The sequence below is a fragment of the Haliaeetus leucocephalus genome, unplaced genomic scaffold, assembly GCF_000737465.1.
Source record: "Haliaeetus leucocephalus isolate CR32 unplaced genomic scaffold, Haliaeetus_leucocephalus-4.0 Scaffold339, whole genome shotgun sequence".
Lineage (NCBI taxonomy): Eukaryota > Metazoa > Chordata > Aves > Accipitriformes > Accipitridae > Haliaeetus > Haliaeetus leucocephalus.
In genome coordinates, this window is record NW_010972775.1 from 15,533,397 (window position 1) to 15,557,164 (window position 23,768).

General features: G+C 47.3%; 1 protein-coding gene across 3 annotated transcripts in view; it reads left to right on the top strand.

Moving 5' to 3' along the window:
- Positions 1-23,768, top strand: part of NTRK3 (neurotrophic tyrosine kinase, receptor, type 3) — a 219,676-nt gene that overhangs the window by 54,361 nt on the left and 141,547 nt on the right. For 2 of the 3 annotated variants that reach the window (XM_010571984.1, XM_010571985.1), the window contains exons 4-11: positions 1,049-1,117; positions 8,511-8,668; positions 10,950-11,092; positions 11,715-11,856; positions 14,078-14,374; positions 17,845-17,868; positions 18,710-18,780; positions 20,544-20,646. In XM_010571984.1, the coding sequence (XP_010570286.1) occupies positions 1,049-1,117; positions 8,511-8,668; positions 10,950-11,092; positions 11,715-11,856; positions 14,078-14,374; positions 17,845-17,868; positions 18,710-18,780; positions 20,544-20,646 (1,007 nt within the window). The remainder of the gene's footprint in view (positions 1-1,048; positions 1,118-8,510; positions 8,669-10,949; positions 11,093-11,714; positions 11,857-14,077; positions 14,375-17,844; positions 17,869-18,709; positions 18,781-20,543; positions 20,647-23,768) is intronic. The other variant, XM_010571986.1, reaches the window with a different exon arrangement.

The window sequence follows — 23,768 nt, forward strand, 5'->3', positions numbered from 1 at the left end:
GAACCTCCAGGTGGTTCACTCTTTCCACTGAGCAAGGCAGAGGCAGGAGGACATCTGCAGCCTCGTGCTGAGCTGCCCTGCCTGCTCACAGCCCGCCTGGACACATTCAGCAAAGGATGCGAAACATCACCTCCTGTGTTTTCTGGAGGCCAGCATAGATATGGGAGGATTTGGGTTTCTGCCAGAGCTTGTGACCACCCATCCCTCTGCTCACCCCATGGGCTGGTTTCTCGGCTGGTGGCTCTAAGGCTGGCCAGGCGTCCCCAGCAAGGCTGCCCGCTACAGAAAGCATTTTATTACCATCTTCTCATGCCCTTAGAAACCTGAGGCTTTTCTCTTTCTGCTCACTCTGCCCCAAATGCATTTCTCCCTCTTGTTTTTACTTCGGTTGCTTTTACACTCTTTCATCCTCTCTGGCTTTCAGCTGAAAAGGTGATGTCTGCTGGGTTGCAAAGCTCTCCCAGGTAGATGAGGTTTATCTCTTTGCAAGTTTGGGCAGATGGAGAGAGGGATGGGGAGCTGTTGGCTGCTGTAGCAGTGGTACCTCTGGGTGCAATCAACACACAGCCATACCAGGACACTTCAAGCGCACAGCTACTGCAGATCATACGGTAACACCTTGGATAATCATTGTGCTGTCATTTGAACCTGGCTGTTACTATTTTTAATGTGAAGTTTGTACTTAATTTTCTGTTCAAGTTATGAAATTAGACTTGTTCTTTCTGCTTATGGTTGGTTGAGCTCCAGTTTCACGGGCAAGAATCAAACATATCTTGCTCTGTTTGGTTTTGTTTTTGTTTTTTTTCCCCTCAATGTTGCAGCAGGATATAAACCATTTTCCCCTTTGGGAAAAAAAAAAAAGTAAAATGAGAAACTTCCATTTGGGTTCGTCCTCATTAAAATCTCTCATTATGAAATCTAAACTAGGGTCCTAAACTGCTTGACAGCTTCCCCATTGAGGAGGATGATGAGCTCTGTGGAGGCGGTAGGGCCACATACAGGAGGAATTACTTACCGTGACTACTTTTTTTTTCTTGTTAATTTTCAGAGACCTCTCTGGGAACCGGCTCACTACTCTGTCATGGCAACTCTTCCAGACCCTGCGACTCTTTGAACTGTAAGTCCCGCCCTGGAGGTATCTCCTGGGAGAAGAGGGGAGGCTGAGAGGAGGAACAATTTCCAAATAGAGCTATTTTGAAGCCTGTGAATAATTACCTGAAACTCCAGTGGGCAGCACCATCCTTGGGAGGGTTTCCCTAGTATGGGAGCACCAGAGCAGAACTGCTTCTCTTTTAACTTCGCAGCAGCTGGCTAATTAATGTCAGGATGATGAACAAGTCATGCTTGGGGTAGTAAACGGTTGACTGACTCTGGGAACACATTAGAAACACTTTACTAGGCCAGATTTTGAATGAATCTTCTCAAATACTTGATCCTCATCTGTTGTAGGGTAGGGCTAACTGTTTTTCTTTAGCTGATGGACATGCTTTATAAGACACCCATGCTTTTTAGGTGAATGACTCCCTTGCTCTCTAGCAATCGAGGCACCTCCCAGCTCCGATGTGGATGAGATAGTGTCTCTCCTGGGGCTCTGGTGGCCTTCAGCCTGCTAAATTATTGATAGAGCATTCAGCACTGTGCTTGAAGAATAAGTGGACATGAAATCAATGGAGCGTTGCCCTGATGACCTGTTTTGTTGAATTTTAGAAATAGTTGTTTGGTGGGTATAAAAAAATATATATATGTAGGATTTGTCCCAGAGGATCCTGGGAAGCTCCATTCATCCTCACTGATGATCAATAGAGCTGTAAGCTAGAAGTGACTTATGAAAGAATAAAGACAGTCTTTCAAGTGGGAGTAAGTGTGTTATCACCGGTGTTACTGCAGTGTATTTTATTTCTGTCAAATTGTTAAATGAAAAATACTAATAGTGATATTAGAAAATAGAGAAACGCCCTTCTGATGGGGAATCTGGCTTGCAGAGTTAAAATGCTGAATTTGGAATTTGTCTCCTCGCTGATTACAGCTCTAAATATTTTTCAAGCCTGGCTCAGGTTTCAAGTTTAATAGCATGAGTCATTTGTATTCTTAGACCTTTACTTATTGTCATTGTACTGTCTGGCAAAACTCAGATTGATGGTTGTGACCCAAGAGTGGAGGAGCAAACGGGGCTGCAGTCCTGAGCTAGAGGCACTGGCGGGGCCTGGGGTAATGGCGAGCCTGCAGATTAATGGGAATACTTCCAACAGGGCTTGTTTTTATGTGGCTTTGTTTCATCTGGTCATATTATGTTTCTTCAGGCCTGTCCCAGGTCTGCCAGCCCAAGTCAGGCTCAAAAGACCAATACCAAGCACAAAGGGAATTGAGATGCTGCTGTTTGGGCAGCAAAGTGTACTTGTCCCCACCTGATGAAGAATACATCTGTGTTGTCCTGCTATGGTGATCCTAACAGGGAAGCTGGTGTGATTGGGTTGGCTTTGGCTGGTATCAGTAGAGTCACTTGGGGCCAGAGCTCTGCAGCCTGGCAAACAGGAAGGTTTGAATTACTTGGCTCCAGGTGGGGCGGTGCTTAGGGTGGTTTTCTTGGAGATAACAAGCCCCAGTTGATGAAGGAAGTAATGCAGATAGAAATGTGGGAGATCGCAGGGCTGGTTGGTAGGAAGAAGTGACGGGGTGGGAAAGCAGCAGTGATGTGATGCATGGTGTCCACAGTGTCCCGTGGGGAGGCTTGGCACCACATGGGGCTGAAGACTGGGCCGGACCTCTCCTGCCATCATGCTGTGAAAGGGGTCTTGGCAAATGACCCTCTGGCACCAGCTTGTGATCAACTTAGACCTACAAATGTATGGGTCTGCAGGGTCTGGCTTGCTGTTGGCTGGGCTGGTCAAGTTTATTTTTTTCTGAAGAATTGCTTTGTCACTGGTGCTTCCTGACAAAAGTTCCCCTCTGGGCTCCTTTTCTGTAAGGACCCTCCATCCATGTGAACACAGGTAGGACGGTCAGTACCAGAATAACGTGACGATACTGTTCCCCAAAGCATGATGGGAGAGGGATGTTTTAGCTGATACCCACTGGGATGTCAGTGTTAATGGGGCAGGGGGATGTGCCTGCAGTGTCCTCCCTGGGGCCATGAAACTGTCCTGCTGGACTTTGTATTTGTTTGAGAGAAGACAGCGTGGAGGCAGACCCTGAGCTATGGGCTCTGAATAATCATTCATGTAAAGATGTTGGGAATTAAGTTAAAGACGTATGTTATCTACTGTGAGGTTGTCATGGTCCTGAGTACTAGAAGGATGGGACCTGTTGATGAGGAAAAGCAAATCTCCAAGATTGGGAGAAATTAGTAATGGATGCACAAAAGTGGGAAATATTGTATTTTTTTTAGAAATGCAGAGGATGGGTGAGTAGAAGACAGTTTTTTGGCACACTGAGCTCCAAGAAGGCTTCCAGAATCTGGGAAGGAGACAGAATACATGGCCCACATAAAGTGAGTGTGAAGCACTGGTGAAAGCTAGAAAGGGAGTTGCAGACTGACATCAGCCAAGGACTTGAAGCTGAGCCAAACATCTCGGGAAAGGAAGAAAGTGGTAAGCAGCAGAGACTGATGCAGAGGCAGCAAGCCTGAGGAAGGCAGGCTGAACAGCAGCACTTGTGCATGGCTGTGGAGAGACCAGAAGACCCCAGGGACACAGAGGTGCTGGCAAGAGTCTGCTCTTCTCAACAGGGTTAGGTCTACGGGGAGGTCTGGTGGGCCAAGCGGGTGCAGGTCTGCAGTCGTTCACCAGAGGCACCTCCTATTGCGTACCAGTGCCCCAGTGCTACCAAGTGATCATGGATCCAGAGGGAGGATAGTCATCAAAGGCAAAACCGTGACTTGCAACGAGGCAGCTCGGAGCAGTGGAGCATGCGGGGAGGGAAGCGATGGGAGGATTGTCTCCAGGAGAGTGTTGGGAGGAGAGAAACTACAACTGATGTGACATGGAGATTGCCAGAGAACATGAGACCTGACAAAGCCACTCACAGTGAACACAGGATGAAAGAACTGGTGACTAATGTGAAGATCATGCCATGCTATGAGACCAGGCAGGTGGATGGGAACTTGGGGCTTGAAACAGCTGCCTGGCTGCATTCAAGGCATCTCAAGCTCTGGGAGATGGTATTGCTTTAAAACAGAGTTTTTTTTCTTGTTCGGCAGAGCTGAGCTTTTCCCCTGCTGACTCACTGAAGAATGGATGGCAAAAATGAGGCACACTTCCAAAGAATATTATCTCTTTCTCTTCCTGGCCAGAAGCAAGGCTTGGAATGGTTTCCAGTAACTCCAGCCCTAATTCCCACAGCACAGGCTGACCTTGACTGGCGAGGCTCAAGCTAATGCGTGCACAGCTCTCCTAAGTCTGAAGCTGAGTGTGCACAAGGAAGCATCTGACACATGCAACAGCTCATAAACATCGGACTTAGAGCCTTTCTTATCCAGAAGTCACAGCTGGTTTCCTCTGTCATGTCCTTGGCTTCCTTTGTCATGTCCTCAGAGAGCTTAGGGCTGACATTTCAAGAAATTCCTTCCCGGAAAGACCTAAGACTCTGGATCCAATTACATCTTTAGCTGTATAAAACCTTGTAGTCCTGAACATCTTGCTGCTCTGCCCGGCCCATCAGCATTTCTAATACCAGCAGTCCCTGCCAGCTTGCCCTGCAGTAGATTTCTGCAATGCTATAGCAAGAGGCTTTGGTGGGGATGGGGCACAGCAGCATCTCCGTTAATGTTGAGTCCAACTTAACATCATCTGTGCCTCTAGCTTAAAAACTTATTGCCGCCAACAGTCACACTAATAGAGTTGTAGCTAGACAGTGGATACTTCCCTGCTCTCTGCATTAGCTAATCCAGCCGTCAGACGCCACGCGTCGCTCCCTGTCTGAGTTCTTCCCTTTCTATTCCATCCCTTTCTGGCAGGGATTTGGAAATAACAGTTCTGGCTGGACCGCCAAGAGAAGCCCTGGTTCTGGGAAATAAATAGAAATGAAAAAGAAAAATAGATTTTGTTCTCTCTCTGCTGGGTGCTCTTTGTTTCTCAAGCTTAGGGAAGCGGTCTCAGTCCCGAGGTAGGAGAGTGTTTTAATTGCAAGGGTATGAAACCTTGGCAGCAGTTTTATGTGAATCAAAACAGACAGGAGAAGCATGGCAAGGATCTCCACGGCCCTCTGAGAGGCTTTAGCAGCAGACAGCTTTGTTTTAGCTGTGGGGAGGCATGGGGCAGGGCGTGTGTCTCATTTAGCTGCCTAGCCTGAAAAAAAAATCTGTTCTGTTTACGCGTGAAGTCCTCTCTGTCCCAGTATGTACTGGGATGCTGATGGCATCCCTCTCCCACACTGGTCCACCCTGGTGTAGGTTGTCCAGGCAGTTTGGGAGGCAGTGGGTACAGCTTTCTGTGGGGAGCAAAGCTGGGCTCAGCCAGGCACTTTCAGCATCGCTGTCTCTGAAGAGTTGACTTGGTGCCCGCATTGCTCTAGGGTTTCAACTCTGTCATTGTCCCCTTGAATGACAGTGCAGGGCTTGATTGTCCCAGTTTTCCTCAGTTCCAAACACAAGCCCTGCCGTGTGCCCGCTTCATGAAGGAGCTGTGCCCAGAGCACACCCTGCTGCAAGCCTCTGCTTTGCCTGGGGCTGGTGGATAGCTCTGGCTTGTGTGGAGGTTTGGTCCCTTTTTGTGCCAACTCCTCCACGCAGAGAACAGCTCTGCTTGTGCAGAGAGAGCCCAGCTCACTTGTGGCTGTGGTACTTGCTATTTCTCACAGGCATTTTCAGTTTTAACGAGGCCTTCAGAAGGTGTGGGAGTGTGCACGGCTCCTGAGCGCCTGTAACCAAGCGATGCTTTGGCAACATTTCCAGGCTAAGGCTACGTGCGAAAAATGCCCTTTGGGTTTACTTGTCCTCTCCGGGAGTAAGCTGTGCTGGATTCGTCTCACGAGAAGGAGCCCCTGGCTTTAATTCTCATTGTGGTGCTGCTGCACCCATTAAGCACGTGGCAGCACTGAAGACCTCTTGGCTGTCCTGCTGTGCCTTTCAGCACCAGTTTTTGTTCTTCCCGCTGTGATGGGAGACGTCTCTGCAGCACATGGTGATGTCCTCTGGCCTGACAGTGGGTTTTGGCCAAAGGGCACCTTGTGGTCCTTGAGGTGCTCCTCCTCCTTGCAGAGAAGGGAAGGTGCATTTATCTCGGCAAGCAGAGGGTCATAGGTAGTGGAGATGTGTTACAGAAGTTGTGGGAAGAAGAGCTAGAAGGAGCTGCAGCGTCTAATGATCCCTGCAATGGATGTGGTCTGAGGAGAGAAAGGGAGGTCCAGGTTTTTGGGCAGGTGCAGGACAGTGTGAGCATGGAAATCCCCACCCACGTCTCTGGAGAACTGGCTGGCAGGGCAGGCACCAAGCAAGGAGGGAGGGCATCTCCTGCAGGTCAAGAGCACTTTTGCAATGTGTGTTAAGGAAAATGGGTGTACACATCTGGGTCCCTTTCACCCGCAGTGCCATGCCACGTGCTGGTGGCACTCGGCACATCCAGCTGGTGATGGGAGTTAATTTGTGCAAAAGGCCCCGTGGGGGTTTCGATTAGAGCAAGTTTACACCACTGATGTTGGGGCAGGTCATGAGCAAGTTCTGCCCTGAAGCCTGCCGCTCCTGCATTATTCATGGGCCTTTGTGAATTAGCAATGGGCTAGAAAGGCTGCTGTCTATTACTTACAGAGCTGCCCTTAAGTGCTAGGGCAGCGGCTGTCCCTAGCAGCCTCGTTTCATGGGAGTATTTGCAGTGGAGCAGAATTTCTCCCCTGTTGCCTCTGAGCTTCCCCAGCTCCCTGCTGGGTCCCAGGTTGCAAGTCCGGTTACCCAATCTGAAGTTAGCTAAGTCCATGGCTCTTATCCACATGCCATACCATGACGTTGGGACAATCCTGAGGAGAACGTGGCTGTGCTGAAGAGTACCATGCAGTACCCATCATAGCACGCAGGGAATGCCTCGTAACTCGAATCCCACAAAGTCACTGCACTAATCTGCGCTGGCCTGTTAAATTTAGTGCTTTGGCCTTTGAGTTGCTTGTCTGAGCCTTGTACCTGTGTTGCAAAGGTTTATGTACTTTTGACGGGAAAGAAATGAACTAAGGAAAAGCCACAGAGTGAAGTTTAACTCGGTGTTTGTTCTAAAAAAAAAAAACCAAGGTCAGATGGCATCTTGTTCTATAAAAAGATTCAAAGTGGCATCATTAGGGTTCAGGTTTAACACACTTGTGTGCTACCAGAAGATCCCTTCTCCTTCTCCTCCTCCTTTTGCAGTACTGTATTGACAAAATAGCACCTGCATATGTTTGGAAGGTTGTTTCTAAATCCTGTTGGTTGGTGGAATTAATTTTGTAAAAGCAAGCACAAATGTTGCAGTAACACATGGAACAGACCAGAAAAACAGTTTCTCTGGTGTGACAGAGTGATTTAGGCAACCTGTGAAGCAATGGTTTGACCTTTGGAGATGCCCTTCTGCTTTGGGGTGACTGAGCTCACCTTTTGCAGTGCTGGCTCCTCTGCTCCCTACTTTCTCCTTCTTCATGGTTACCTGGGGAGATATTTTGTTTGTTCAGGCTGTATCTGCTGTTTTGCTCAAGTTATTGTTGCAACCCACGTTGGTAACAGTCTGTCCTCACTGAGCACTGGGCTCTCCTCTCTGCTGGGACCTGCCCTCCTCACATCTCCACAGAGAGCTGCAGGGCTTTAAAAATGTAAATGAAATGGTTAATAGGTTGGAAAATCAATTATAATAAACATTCCTGGTATATAAACTATGTGTAAGTGTGTTTTAAATGAAGTACATTAAAGGCAGTGTTTTTTTCCATTTCTCCTGGCCAGGTCAGCAGGGTCTCAGTGCAGTGCTGTTTGATTTGATTAAAATGCATGATACCCTGCACATTAGCTTGTGTCCAGGGTCACCAGGAGGCTGTGTTCATTCAAGGTACTTGCGAGAAGAGCTGCCAGCTTCACAGGGCACTTGTGGGGGCTAGAGGTGCGCTTTGCCCAGCAGGGTCTTGGAGCCCCACTGAAGTGGGCTTTGAAGATGTGAATCAATATTTTAGGGCAGCGTGGAGCTGCCTGCTCCTTTGCTGAGGGATGAATGTTTTGGGTGTCTGGATGACTGTGGTACCGAGCTGCAGATGTGCAGATCTTGTGATGAAAGCCGTTGCATGTATCCATGTGCTGCCCTGGGAGATGTAAAACCTTGTGTGTGTGTGTGTGAAGGAGACTGTGTGAACGTGTGGATGTGTAACCTCTGTCTCTCTGGAGGCGGAAGAGACATGAATAACGAGTGCCAGAAGATCCCAGGCAGATAACACAGAGGAGATTCTCTCTTAGCTCTGAAGGGCCCCTTGCATCTGCACGGTGGCTGTCCTCCTCAGGGAGCCTGGAGCCAGGCGATGGTCCCACTCATCCTTCCCCACCCCACCATCCTTTCTCATGCTCTCTCTGCCCGTAGGAGACTAGAGAGGAACCTTTTTAACTGCAGCTGCGACATCCGCTGGATCCAGCTCTGGCAGGAGAAGGGCGAGGCGAACCTGCAGTACCAGGAGCTCTACTGCATGAACATGGACGCAGCCATCATCCCTTTGCAGGAGATGAACATCACCCAGTGTGGTAAGGACTCCTGGGGCTGGGCACGAGGGAGGCCAGGAGGGTGCTGGGAGGGAGTCCAGTCCTATCTGGTTCAACCATTTGCTTGGGGAACCTGGTGTAGCAGAATCCCACCATGTGGTCAAGAATGAGATGATTGAAGCTGATTGGAGTAGTTTATGGATTAAAAATAGACTATCTAGGTAATGTGGGGCTGCTGTTTCTGTGTGTGTGAAGGTATTGGGTGATTTGGGGCTGTTGTTGGGTGATTGTCATGCTGTTGCTTGACAAAGTGTCTGTGATGAGTCTATGTGGTGTCTTGAAAAGAGATATGTTTCATGTTGCTCTTCCTCTGTCTAATAAATCCTAGAAACAGCATATTGTTAAAAGACATTGCTACTGTATCTTTCGTAATTACTCTTAGGAAATACATGTCTCTATTCATTTTGTTTTGTTTTATTTTTTCAATTGAAAGCCCATATCGGTAGGGAAGAAGCAGGAGTGACTTTATATCTCTTTCTGTTTCCTGCTGATGTTTAAAAGAGTCCAGTGGCCCCAGGAGCAACATGAGGCATGTTCAATAGTTATCCCATTTTCCTTCACCTTGTTCGCACATCAGCTGCCTGTTCGGTGTCAGTTTTTGCTCTGCTCTTGCCATTACTGGCAAGCATCCCTTGCAGAGTAAGGGGAAGGAGGTGTACCTTCAGCAGAACAATTAAACTGTCTATATGCAAGCAGCTGTCAAACTCATGGGCTGAAAAAAGGAGGAAAACCAGAGGTTTTCTTCTTCTGATGATTGTCCTCTGTTCTAGGAATTCAGGTTTGTTTCTTGTAGCAGTAGTAGACAAACAGCACGCACATTTGGATTTGCATGACTTCTCCCCCCCCCCCAAGTTCACGATGTCCCTTTATTAAGCTCTGGAAATTGGCCAAAGCGTGCCTGCACGTGGATGAACAAAAAAGATTTGAGAGAGTGCTGTAATTTCCTCCCAACATGGGAAGAATAATCTGCAAGGATTAGAGGGGAAAAAAAATCCTTAGGGATCAGGGACAGGGAGTAGAGTTGACTCCATCAATGGTGGTATTAGACTCTAGGGGACAGCAGGGTACTGATTTGGGAACACGAATGTGCTGGTGTGCAGGGTGAGCACCTCCTCTGACCTGGAAGGGCAGGGAGCCACATTGATCTGCTTTCCTCCAGAGGAGAGTCTTTCTGTTCAGGCATTAAGATGACTCAAGGGATGTTGTAACAACACCCCATTTGTCTTTGTCCTTTGGTGCTGAGGGCTGGCGTGACTTGGTGTGGCCATGTGTGATACTACCTCAACCTGGAGAGACGATATGTGTCCCTCCCATGTCCCTCTCCACTGATTCCTGCCACCTATGCAGCTTTGCCAGGCCTTGACCACTGCCTCCTTTCTTCTGGCATCCCCCAAATCAGTACAATGTTGCTTCCCTCTTGGTGTCACTCCTTGATGGCAATGACAGGAGGTGTATCCCCATCTGTGGCTCTGGGTTGGCGTGATGATGCTGCTGCCCTATGATGGCAGGGGACCATGGCTCCGTTCTCCCCTGCCCTGCCTACCCCGTTTGACTCTACGAACAACCCAGAAAGCCTCCTCTATGCAAGAAGGCTATTTGCCCTTCCTCTTGCAACCAGCGTTGTTTTGTTTTATGTTGCAAGGATATTTGGCGCCTGTGGCTGCAAGTAAGGAAGTGGAGTAAATCAGAGCCACCATAAATCAGTGAATCTCTCTGCCACCACCAAGGAAGAACAAGGGCACCTTTTATTAGGAGAGCTGCAGTTAATATGAGGACACATCCTTGGTCATCTTCTCTTGATTGTTATAAATTAGGGGGACATTTTTCCTCAGCTGGAGTGCTAGGTGCTCTGTGCACCTTCCCCTGGAGGTGGGAACACTTTGGATCCTCTCCCAGCAGACACAGCTTTCCTATCCCAGGTGACGGCTCTCAAGAGCAGCTTCTGTGGGAGTAGAAGAGATGGGGATGGGGATTGTGTGAAGGGAAGCGCAGCCAGAGCTGGACACCAGCTTTTGGATTCAAGTGTGATGGGAAGGTCTGTTCAGCTGGCACATCTCCAGTGTCTACGTTTCCCCCTATCTCCAATACCCCTCCTTCACTTGGTAAGGTGAGGCCATGCTGTTGCCTCCTGCTACTTATCCCAGGGTGCTGGAGGCTGATTTGGGAAACAGCTTGGTGGGATCTGGGTCCACACATGTGTCCTGTGGCTGACTATAGCAAACGCTGCTCCACACCTGAGCGCTTTGGTGTATGGCTCTCCTAGACCTCCCTGAGATCAGTGTGAGCCATGTGAACCTGACAGTGCGAGAAGGGGAGAACGCCGTCATCACCTGCAATGGCTCAGGCTCGCCGCTGCCCGATGTCGACTGGACGGTGGCTGATCTCCACTCCATCAACACACACCAGGTAGGGGCCACAGCACCTCAGTGCTGCCTGCGCCTGATGTGGCAAGGGCAAGACGGCTGCCATGTGTTCCCCAGGTCTGTGCACGCAGGGCAGAGGGTCAGGTAGATGGTGGAAACTGCTATAAGAAATGTGAAATGGTTGTATCCAAAGGAAAATTGAGGCCGTACCCTATCCACATGAGAACCTGGCAACTACCTGAAAGCAGCAAAACCTTCCCTCTGTATGGCTGGAAACTGAAGATGAGATAGCTTCATATCTCAGTGCTCCCTAATTGAATTAACTCATGTCTCCTCTGATGAAACTACCTGTTTACAGGGGTGTCTGAAATAACTGTAGCTGAAATAGGCAGCTAAACAAGCTTTTCTAGAGGCAAGCTGTGTTTATCAGTGCTACAATGCTGTGGGTCTCCCCCTCCCAGTAATTCCTCTTACAAGATGTGGTTTCCTCACTTAATCAAGCGAGGAAACACCTCTCTGCACCCAGGTCCTAGCTGTCCTTGGATTTTAGAGACCTTCTCACATCTTATGTGGAAAGTGTGATCCTCATCTTCTGGCCACAGTAGCGGGGAGGAGAGGAGCCACCAGACACTGATTTCTGTCTGTATTTCTCTCTGGGATTTTAGACCAACCTCAACTGGACCAATGTTCATGCCATCAATTTGACCTTGGTGAATGTCACCAGTGAGGACAACGGGTTCCTGCTTACCTGCATTGCCGAGAATGTGGTGGGGATGAGCAATGCCAGCGTGCTGCTCACTGTCTACTGTAAGTAGCAGTGGAGAGACCTTGACAATATAGAGGCTGGAGGGCTGCCCTGGGAACCATTTGAATGCATGACCACTTGCTACCTTTGACATACCGGTTTTGTGCATGAGGATTAGGAGCTGAACACAGGGAGGAGGAGGTGCATCCTTGCACAATTCCCTCTTAAGCATCAATATTTTTGCTTTCCTGCTGCTTCCATTAGTGTAGAAATGAGCACTAGAGTAGGGGAGGAGCAGCAGTGCCACACCAGTGGTGGACATCTCTCCAACCATCTCTTGGAAGATCCAGCAGAGTAAGGAAAAGCTGTAAAGGCACTAAAACTCTGTTTACAAACACGGAGTTGCTTGCCCTGATGCTTTGTGGGAGGTTAAATGTCACCCTTGCTAAAGCCAGTGTAAATCTTGCCTCTGATATCAGGGATGCTAGTGCTTCCTCCCAGATCTGTTCCTACAAAGTTAAACTGCAAATGCCATGTAAACATGCACATGTCAAATTTCAACAGTTCACTTTTAGCTGCAAGTAGCTAAACTTTCTTGTGCTTTCTAATATAACTTAGCACAAACCTGACCTTAAGAGGAAGTTTACACAGCTTTGTGCTCTCAAGCAGCTGAGATTTACTATATGTTGCTGTGTCTGTAATATTTGCCCTTACTCTGTAGTTTGAAAATCTGTCTCCCACCCCCAGCCTTGCCAGGTAGAGCAGAGACCTATGCATGATTCTGGCTAGTCTTGGTGAACTCACGCACATTGCATGTCCAGTGCAGTGCAGAACCCTTGGGGTCCTGTAGACAAAGCAGTCACAAGGGATAGGAAAAAGAAGAGCAGATGCTTGACTGCTTTCATCTTCTTCCCAGTAAGTACTATTGATGGATTGAAGAATAGAGGTAATCAAAGCTCAGATCAGCTCAGAGGTGATTGGTCAGCAGGCAGGTGTTTTTTGCACTGCATTGTAGCGTCTTTTCATCCACACCTTAAACAGCACCATGCTGATGCCTATTTTCACCCATGTAATCCTCTAAGCTGCTGACAGTTTCTGCTACCCGTGCTTTTATTGCCCAGTCCCATCACTCAGGCTGTAATTGCACGCTGAAAAGATCTGGGTTTGTGCGTGTAGGTGGCTGCCTGTTTTGAATCCTCCTTGCCAGGAAGATGTGAACAAGCCACATGCAGATCTAGGCTTGCAAGTGAAAGGAGGTGGCTGGGACATGGCTGTGTGGTTCAGGGTAACTGATGCTGGCGGGAGAATGTCGCTCAGCTCTAACCAGCTCTGCACCTTTTTCTCTTCTACTACCTTCACTGCCTGAAAAATTCACTGTCTTTTTTTCCAAAAGATGGGCAAAAGTTGGTGCGTTGTTTTTTGTTCCTTGTGGATGCCCCATGGATTGTCTTTGAAGTTGGATGGTACCAGAAAAAGGAGAGTTCTAGGGAAGACCTTCATCTTTTTGTGTCCTTTGTCTTTGCACAAAACTCTATTCTTCTAGTTCAGACCTTGCCAGCCTTGGGGTTTGGGACCTTACATATAGGCGTTGTAAACGGGGTTTCAGAAGCGATGGCAGAGCAACATTTGAATTCTTGGGGTGTCCCAGCGGGAAGACAATGCATATGCAATAAATTGCATGTGGAGTCCTGCTTTTCTTTTCCCTCTCCCACTCTACTCCCCTTAATTAAAACACCCCTGGAGGGTGTTCGGCGGGTGAGCAGTCCTTTGGGATATTCAGGCAGTCAAAACCCCCAAGGACAGGCAGTCGCTGAGGGATGTTTGCTTCCACAGCTATGCAATCCAAAATTGCTCAGTGTGACTGGAGAGCTCCCATGGGCACCTTGCGCACGTGTAATGTAACAGTGCTCGTCGTGGTGTCCTCCTTAACGGGGACAGGCAGCCTCCTCGTGATCCCTTGAGGGAAGGAGAGCAGCAGTTAGTGTGTGGACTGGGCAACTCTAAGCTTAATTGTTTCTGGGCTGGTGAAAGGACCATCCCTGTTGGTAATTTGTACCCCTGTTGAGAAGCCGAAGAGAGCTGGCTATGGTTCAGATCCTCCTTCCGGGGAGCGTGGAGTGGTTCTTGTGACTTAGTGCTGCTTATTTGCAGAAATCCATGGGGAAAATGGAAGGAACAAGGGATTTTGGAGGTTGCGTTTTCAATAATCTTAATTTCCATGGTGCGCGGAGACATGATGTGGGTGGAGGTGTGCTGTGAGCCTGCCATGTTTTTGTCTGCTAGATCCCCCTCGCATCCTAACTCTGGAGGAGCCTGTGCTACACCTGGAGCACTGCATTGCATTTGCAGTGCATGGGAACCCAGCTCCCACCCTTCACTGGCTGCACAATGGCCAAGTCCTCCGGGAGACAGAGATCATCCACATGGAGTTTTACCAACAAGGGGAAGTATCTGAGGGTTGCCTGCTCTTCAACAAACCCACTCACTACAATAATGGCAACTACACGATTGTGGCCACCAACCAGCTGGGCTCAGCCAACCAAACCATCAAAGGACACTTCCTTGAAAAACCCTTTCCAGGTAGGATATCAGTTTATCTCATTCGTGTTGCTTGCAATCCAAAGGTCTTACTGTGGTCCCACCAGTAATTCTCACGCCTAGACAAGGCCTTGGCAACCCAAGTTGGCCTTTGTCTGAGCAGCAGGTTGGAAGAGGTGACCTCTGGAGAGGCCTCTTCTGACCAGTATCATTCTCTTACTCAAGTGTGCTTTGGTGTAATAACAACTCTTTAATGCAGAGAGACACACTAACTGGTTTAGATATTTTTGTTGTGTAACATATTGCAGTGTATTTCTTTTTAAGCTCTTTAGGGATTTCAGTGGGAATGGGATGCAAGTTTGGTCAATTATTTTGGATCTCCTCTGGGGTCCCCCAAAGAGGTTGCCTGCTTTTTTTTTCAGAGAAAGTATTCTTCTATATGATTGCTAGTTATAAGCTAAAGAATGGAAAGCCCTTTGAAGTGATGCAGCTCTTCCCTTTTTCTTCTAGCATGCATTTGCAAAATGATTAAAGCTGGATGCAGCAGTGTCAGGATTGTTTTCCTTCTGAATATGATGTGCACTTCCAGAATGACAGGTCTACAAAAGATGCGACGGCTCAATTAGTTGCTTTGCATCAGTTTGTTGGGACTTCTTAACTGATTGTTTGGAATTCCCCGTTGTACTCCATAGTGATTCAGGGCTTAAACAAAAAAAAAAAAAAAAAAAAAAAAAGCATTTGAGGACATGAAGATGCAGCTCTGGGGAGTGCAGTAGAGACTTTTTCAGTGACCTGTCTGCTTTATAGGAGTGTGGAGGGTCTTGGTCTGCTCTCTGGCATTGAAACGCCACGCTGGCCATCATGGAGTTAAGATCTGTGCATGCTGCTGCCTTCAGGAATGATGGCATGAGAAAGTGGCAGCTCTAAATTGGCCCCTGCAGCCCAAGAAAATCCAGCAAAATAGGGCGTTCGCTAAATATAGAAAAATACCAACAGTACTCTCATTTATTATTTATATCACACCATATACGCACACAGAGTTTTCCCGCAGGTCAAATATTGTAAATGTAACCCCAAATCTCTGCCTTGAAGATCTGATATGGATGGGAGTGGAAAATTTGTATTTTGGCTTCAAGGATGATGCCCTGTTTGGCTATCTGACCTATTTATGTTTCCTTCTGTCAGGGCAGAAGAGCAGCTTACCAAATGTAGGTGGGTGAGGAGAGGCGCACAGGTTTGCAGTCTCAGCTCTGTCAGGTCCCACCTTTGTGACTCAATTTCCCCATCTGTGAAATGGGGACAGCTCTTAAGTAGGTGCCGGACCTCCAGAAAAGGGGGCAGATCTGTTCAGGAGAGCTGATTTTGGAAATGGATCTGAGCTGTGCTGTGATGTGGGAAGGCACGTTGATGTTTGAAGAGCCTCTTGTGTCAGAGGCTCTGGGAGAATGGGATTGTGTGAAATATATGCAAAATATTGCCCTTGTGAATGCATCTTCACCCACGCCTTGTGTGTGTTGTTGGTGTGGAGTATTTACTGACCCTGAACCATCTCTCAGCATGAACTGAACCATTTCTTTTATTTCTTCTGATCCAAAGTCCCAAGCCGTTCCTCACCCTGGCAGACCCTGTCAGCCCAATGCAGGATGTAATTTACTTTCCTTGAAGTTCGTTGTTCCGTCCACTGCCACAGCTGACATTAACACTCAATGCAGCTGACGTTTATAATTTCCCATTTGAAGGTAGATTCCTCCAGAAAATGTCACAAATTGAAGGTTCCCCATTGTGGTTCATTCAAGAAGCTTATTGCCTATAGCTATTCACACCTGCAAGGGTTTTGCTGTCACTATGCAGGATGAGATTATTAGTCTTAATTAATTAATGAAAGTGTAGTGCCTGGAAGACTTCCTATCAGCATAGAGAAGGACCTGTGACCATGTTTTTTTAGAAACCCCTGGTCTGCAACCTCTCGTTGGTCCTGTGCCAGATTGTGCTTCCCAGGTTGGGAGGAGAAAAGGTACTGTTAGAAGCTGGGTGGGAGCTGGGACACGTGCCCCATGCTATATCCTGCTTCTCTGTGATGTTGTGGCTCTAGGAGCCAGGGCAGTGGCTCCCAGGACAGATTTGTGTTACATCCTAATAAAAATCTCATCGTGTGTTGACACTGACATCTCTACCATAGGCTATCATCTCCTTATTTAATCCACAAAGGCTAATGTACCTATCTCTCCCATGAAGAGTGTTCAGTTCTTCGGGAACTTCTCACAAAACTCAAGTTGGCTGAAATTTCTTGGCTGTGTTTTGTACTTTGAAAAATAGGGTTTAGTGGGAAAAACTTTTTGTGGGTTTCTGTTGAATTTGCTTGGTCCAGTAGAGAAAAATGGAAAGGGGAAAATGTAGAGGCAGCATGAGTTTTACGACTAGCCTCTGTCTGCTTCAATAGGGAAAGAAAAAAAAGTCTCCAAATGAAATATTTCTTTCTCTTTTTTTTTTTCTTTTTTTTTTTCCCCTCCCGTCTTGCTAGAAAAAGCCAAGGAAAGCTACTCTTCTGCTTGACTTGAAACAAAAATATTTTTTCAGTTTTTTTCCCCTGGTTTGGAAAGCTGTGTTTGTCATCCAGGGGTTGTTTTACGCTTCCCTTCCAAACCTCACCCATACTTCAGCGTGAACATTTCAGCGTCCTTCCAGGAGCCCTCTGCCAGCAAAGCTGTGTAAACTCCAGTTAATATTGGGCTCAATTTCTTACATGGGCGAGTGAATTGAAAGCTGATGTTATTCTCATGCTATGTAAACTGAGTGTCACCGAGAGCTTTAGACCTCATCGTCTGGGGCCTCAGCCGCCTTCGGAGCTGAAGGAGCTTTGCTGAATAGACTGCAGCAGTCAAAAGGCTGACAGCAGGGACTGGCATGGCTGTCTCAGGCAAGAGGCAGCTCTAGGACAGCCACAGCCTCCATGTCCAGTTCAGATGCTATTAGCTTTTACGAGTGGCTCATGAAAAGTTGATCAGAGGAGGTCTCCTCTAACCCGCTGCCCCAAGCTGGGCTCGTCTTCCTGGGAGCTGGTCCTCATCCTTGTAGGACTTTCTCCTTGGGTGAACCCTGCCATGCAAGGCAAAATCTGCTTCTCTCCCCTTCACCTCCATCCTGCTGAGCCCCGTGTGTCCGTTGAGCTTTGCTCGCCTGCTGAAAGCAGGATTGTTTAATGACCATTCAAAAGTTTGGTTAGCATGCTGCTAATTGTTCTCCATTCTGGCCTTGCAGAAGCATCCCTCCCCTCCTGTTTCACCCAAGGTCCTGCACAGTTACCCCTGTGCTCTCCTCTGTGACCTCCAGCATGTCCTGCTGGCACATGCACTGCAATTTCCAGTTACAGTTGCCCAACAAGACAAATATGAAAAGTTGGTTTCCTGCACTCTTTGGGGTCGTGGAGTGTGTTTGAGGTGGGTTGGGAATGAGACCACTCTTCCTTTGCTGTACTGCTAACTGTGTTGCTTCTCTCTTTGTACTTTCCACAGAGAGTACGGACAACTTTGTCTCAAGTAAGTGTCTCCTTGCCCTTTGCATACTGTGGGTGTTTTGTTGTTGTGGTTCCCCCTGCCCTTCTGTGACTTACATGCTCCTGGAGAAAAAATCAGGAAGCCAAAAGCAAGTTGGTGGAGGTTGCACAAAGCCCTGGCTTCCCCATGTATAAGCAAAATGGCTGGGGAGCTTTTGATCAGCTGGGTAATCTCTAGAGCCCAGGAGATGCTCACTTCCCTCTAGTGATGTCCTGAAGAAGGTCCTTTAGTGGAAATGATGGTCGGTTGTGGTGTAGCAGAAGGGGTCTTAACTAGGTGCAGGCTGGCCAGTCCCCAAAGCAGTTGTGTGTCATGGCCCATTTACAACATGCTTTCTAGTGTGGGTGGGGGTGAGAAGCAGGACTTAAATTCTGTAGTGTTTCCTCAACAGATTCTTCCCTTCTTCCTCTCTGTCCCTACCTGCTCCCCTCCAAAAAACATCTAAGTAACTGTTCCTTTGGATCAAGTTCTGCTGGAGTTAGTCTTGTGTTTTAACCCTACTTAGCCCAGTAGATTTCCAAAAACTCTAGGAGATAGCTCAGCAGTGGAGGCTACCCACCCTGGAACACCAGGCAACCAAATGTTTCTCATTTGTAAGGTTGGAGTGACATCAGTGTTGTCCTGGTCTGTGTTTTCTCTGCTGATGCGCACAGGGAACTCTCTGATGGTTGATTTTGGTGCCTTCTGAAATAGAGAGTTGCAGCCTCTGTTAGGGGTGAACTGGATCTTTTTAGGTCAGGCACTGCCACTGGGGATGTGCAGGTGCCTTGGAAGTCCCATGGGAGCCATGATGAATATTCTGTCTTTGGTGTTTTGGTTTCAGTCGGTGATTATGAAGTGAGTCCCACCCCACCCATCACTGTGACCCACAAACCAGAGGAGGACACTTTTGGGGTAAGTCCTTTCCTCTTCTCTACAGAACTGTTTTGCATGCATTTCTTGTTATTGATGACTCAGTATTTACATTTTGGTGCTGTTTTGAGATGTTTGCAAGGAAAATCTCTTCCTTTATGACTCAAGACAACAATCAGAAGTATTTTGTGGCTTGTGTCAGGCAAGTAAAATACTGACATGTACCATCTGAGCCTCTTGGGTCTGCAGTGTGGAACCAGGGAGCTCTTTGAAAATAAGGCATCCTGTGAAGTTGCTGCTGGCAGGGTCAGAAATTCTCACTCTAAAAAAGTAGCACCCAGAGAACAAACAAACAGGCAATAGTGTGTTTCATACTATTATTGAGCTGTTAAGTTTAGCCCTGTGAGGGACTTGGATTTAGCTTGGTTCAGTTTTGTCAATGCCAGTTTGCCCTCCCTCCTGCTCTGCAGGGTGTGCCAAAAAAGAAAAAGGAAAGAAAGCCTACGGCTTATCAGGTCTCACCATTGTCTTTCTTCTGCAGAATCCAAGTAGAAAAAGAAAAAAAAAATTATGTATAAGTATTGGGGAAGAAAATTAGCATGTTACACAATTGCTCTAATTCTGTGAAAGTGTTAAGATCTTGAAACCCACCAGATGTTAACAGAATGAACAAAACTCAATCCACCTTGCCAACTGAAAATCTCCTATAACTGAAGCGAAAGGTTTGAACGGTGAGACTGGAGTAATAATGTGCACCGATTATTAAATATAAAGCGAGAAAACAAGCTGGGCGATGAAAATACAGCATGGTAAAATAAAAAATTTAAAAATATTGTAGCTAATGTATTAAGGGCAGGGAAAAGGGTTGTGAAATGAAATTACTTTTTCTTGGTTAAATGACGTGTTTTCTATTATAGCAGAATACAGTTTTGTAAAAGGAAGTGAAGTCTAAATGCATCACAAGACCCAGTACAGGAGAACAATTGGGCCAATGCCAAAGAAATTGTTGTTTACATCAATGCAATAAAAGTATCTTGAGCAAAGGCTTGAAGGAATAAATATTCATAAATATTAAAATAAGCCTGGGACTGTAAACCCTTTAGGGCAAGGAGGTTTTCTTTCCTCTAGTTTTACACTGACACAGTGGAACAACAGTTCCAGTGAAGGACTTTGGATGCTGTTGTAGTATAAATATTTACTACTAAAAATTACGATAAATAGGGAACCATTAGAGGCTTTAGGAAAACCAAATGTTTTTTGGGAAAAAAACCCAGTTCTGCTTAATTTCTTCTGTTTTCCTTTTGTGGTGTGTTATTTTCCCTCATTCTTTGTCCTGAGGGATGTTTGGATGGAGACAGAGTTGCTCTTTCTAAAGAATTTTCTGCTGCTCCTGTGCGTTCCTAGCTCAGGTTAGTATAGCTTTAGTGTTGTGATGTCATGGCAAAGTGGCGATGTTGGGAATGGAGGCTCACGATGTGGTGCAGTGAAGGGAGATCCCAGGCATTGGAGCAGAGGTCCTCCTTCCCCGCAGATAAATGGAGTGAGAAGCTGGGGAGAACTGGCGCCAGAACAGCAATTGCTGATAGGAAGATCCCAGACCTCCCAGTCCTGCAAACAGCCTGTGATGCTTCCAAGCTGTGCCAGGGCCCTTTGCTTTAGCTTGTGTTTTCCTCCACAGCTGATATCCACAGGGTTGCAGCAGATGGTATGAGCCTACAGGAAGGTTAACTGGGCAAGGAGGTGCTGTATTTCCAATCTAGACTCCTAAATTCCTCTGTCTTGACTCTAAGGCTTTTTCCTTTCAGGTTTCCATAGCGGTTGGGCTGGCAGCTTTTGCTTGTGTCCTCTTGGTCGTCCTCTTTATTATGATCAACAAGTATGGCCGGCGGTCCAAGTTTGGGATGAAAGGTACGTGCAATCACTTTCCTCTAGCAGGAGGCACCTTCCAGGATTGCCCGGCTCTTATAGCACACGTGGAAAGGTGTTGTGATTTTATTCCTACGTTGTCAGTATTGGTGCAAAGCCTTCTAAAGAGAATGTTGTCCAGCCCTCTTCTGTTTGTTGGGAGAGTAACGGAGATATACAGGCTCATGGTTCTCACCTGTATGTGCTTCTGCTGGGCAGAAGTATGCGTATGTTTTCCTTATCAGTACATAACTGCATGTACAGGTTGCCTGGAAGAGCTTTGAGCCTGCTCCTTCCAGCCGCGTGTTGAGGGAGTTGTATTCAGGGGAGCATGTTCTTGGATGAAATCTTTTTTTGCAGACTTGATGCATGGGTTTCCCTTTGCGTCGCACTGGGTGCAGAGTGCAGGATGCAAACGGGGAACAGAAGGATGTGAAATTGGTTTGGGTTCTGTTGGAAAGGCAGATGCACTCATTCTGTGCCTGTCTGTGAATGGGGACCGAGATGCTGCTATAAGTCTGTAAGGTCCACGCTGGGAAATCAATTGCTGACCTGTCTTTCAGCAGTGTGGAGGATCTTTCTGCTGCCTCTCTGTTGGAAGGCTTGCTCCTTTGTGTCATGAATAACCACTTTAGGAGCTATTTCAAGTGTCTTTGGTAGTGATTGGAAAGCGAGAAGGCGTCTGATGTTTGCCAGGCAGAACTGGTCTCTCTGTCCTACCAACAGAAGCACTTTGATGCGGTAGAGCTAATGCCAGAAGAAAGTAGATGACTCTGTGCCACCTGCTTTTTGTGACTCTGCTAGTATCTCCAGTTGGGCAGTGTTGGTGGTGCCCAGTGAAGGTTGGAGGAAGAGCCTTCATGTGACAAAGTAGTTCCCAGCCTAACTGGTGGTTCATGCATACCCTGTTTGAAGCCAGGCTTTGACAAACATGAGCTTCTTCTGAGGCTCCTGAGTCTTGCAGGGCAGGTTGATAGGTTTGGGAATGTTTCTTGTGCTTGCCTAGGGCTTGCTTTGCTTTACGGAGACGTTTCCTGAGTGGGTCCAGATGGGATTCTGGCTGGAGTTTCCCCTATGCATCCTATGGAGACAGAAGACAGGACATTTAATTAAATAGCGAATCTTCTACACCAACTTAGCAATATTTAGTCCATATGTCCAATGATAAGAACCATCTGGTAGGGTGTACTGACTGGTGGGTGGAGCAGAGGAATGGAAGACATGGTTCCTGGGATCAATTCCCAGCTCTTCTACTGACTCAGTGTCCGTAGGCAATTAGCTGTCTTAACCTCTGTCTCTGCTTTAATTTCCCCATCTGTAAAATTGGGATGATGTTATGTGCCTTCTGGAGGGATTTGTCAGAACCCTTTAGAAGTGCTTGGGCATCTGCCACTGATGGGGCTTAGAGATACAAATATAAAAAGGAAAAGTAACTTCTGACCCTAGCAGAAGAATCAAAGAGGAGCGAACCTTATGTGTGTAACCTGTCTTGGTGAACACATGTACGTATATGTTCAGAGGTGTTTGGATAAGTGTTTTAGTGGATATTTTGCATTCCTAGAGACCAGAGGGGTGCTGTGATGGGTCTTTGTGTGTGCAGTTTTTGGGACGCAAAAATGTTTAGCTAGAAGAACCTGCTTTCCTCCTCATTGTGCTGTATTTCTTCCAGTTCTGATATGAAACCGCAACCCTGCAAAGTTTCTAAAAGTTTTATTAATGACATTGCTTGGAGAGATGGAGTTGACAAATTAAATACATCTTTAAAACCAGGGTGATAGCTCTTTAACGAGTCACAACTGTCATAGGCACCACCATGGGCATCCTACTCATACTGCCTAAACTTTGCTCCCCGTTGGAGGCTGCAGGTCCTCCTGCACTGTGGACAGTCTCCCTAGCACATGGCCTTACCTGCTCTGAGCCTCCTGCTTTTCCCCAGCACCTCTTCTGCCCACACTTTTGTCTTTAGCCATAGCGCCATTGTCAACTGCTATGCCACCAGGCTTTGCCTCTTTAGCCTGTATCTCCCTTCTTTGCATTAGGCTTGCTACCAAACCTCACCACTTTTTCATCCACAACACAAATGCAACTCTTTCATTCACTTGCAGTGGCTGAGATGTCTGGTGGTACCCTGGTGATGGTCTAACCTGGTGGCTGTAGCTGACTTATTTCTCACCCCCACAAGAAATGTCACAGTCCCCTCCATGCTCTCCAAAATGCAGTTTCTAAGCTCTCCTTCCTTGCTGCTCTGCAGGTCCATGAGTCCAGAGCCTTGCTTTCTCCTTGGGTTTCTTTGGGGTTTCAGCTGAGCTGTTGCAGATCGTTCCAATCTGGCAGTGGTACCTTGAAGCTTGTGTTTGTCCTGTGTGTGCTGGGTGTCTCTTTCCCTGGTGTGTCCTCTTTCACTATGGGCTGCTTTCCTTTCCTGCTTCCTGTTCATGGAGTGATGCCCTTGTCCAAATCATCAAATCACTTTACTGAGTGGTCCTGAGCTGCTTTTCCAGGGGTTCACGTACAGGTTCTACCTTATTCTGACACCCTGTATGGGACAGTGCAGCTGGCAACCACCTCCAAATCTCCTTTAGCTGGCACTTTCCTCTGGGTCCCTCATTATCAGCTAATTCTTGGGCTGGAGCCATCCTGTATGGCACCCAGCATGTTATCATTTACTAAGAAGAAAAATCCAAACCTTGAGTCTTTTCTGGAAAGTGCATCATTCCCTGAATCAGGAGCTGTTTGTCGCCAGCTGATATGTTGCCACTTGTTGTTGAAATCCCAGCTTGGCAGGCCTGCAGGAGCAGGTTTTTCCTGTTGTTTTTGTCACGGACGCAGAACATTGTGTGCTTGTGTTGGACGCGTTACCCAAACCACCTCGTGAGTCTCTCTGAGCACATCGTTTTCCTTCTGCGTCTCCTAGTGTTCAGCCAGATGGTTTATCTCCTAGAGAGAAAGAGGTGAAGTTGGACTGACAAGGCTGGATGTCACGTTGGGCTGGAAAGTCCCCCTGGGCCAGCCTGCTGGGTTGACCACCAGTCTTAAAGTGGACTAATGGGCTTCCAAGAGTCCAACATCCCAGCTGCCTTTGCTGAAAAGAAAGTCACTGTGTCTTGGGGCACATGTGCTGGGGG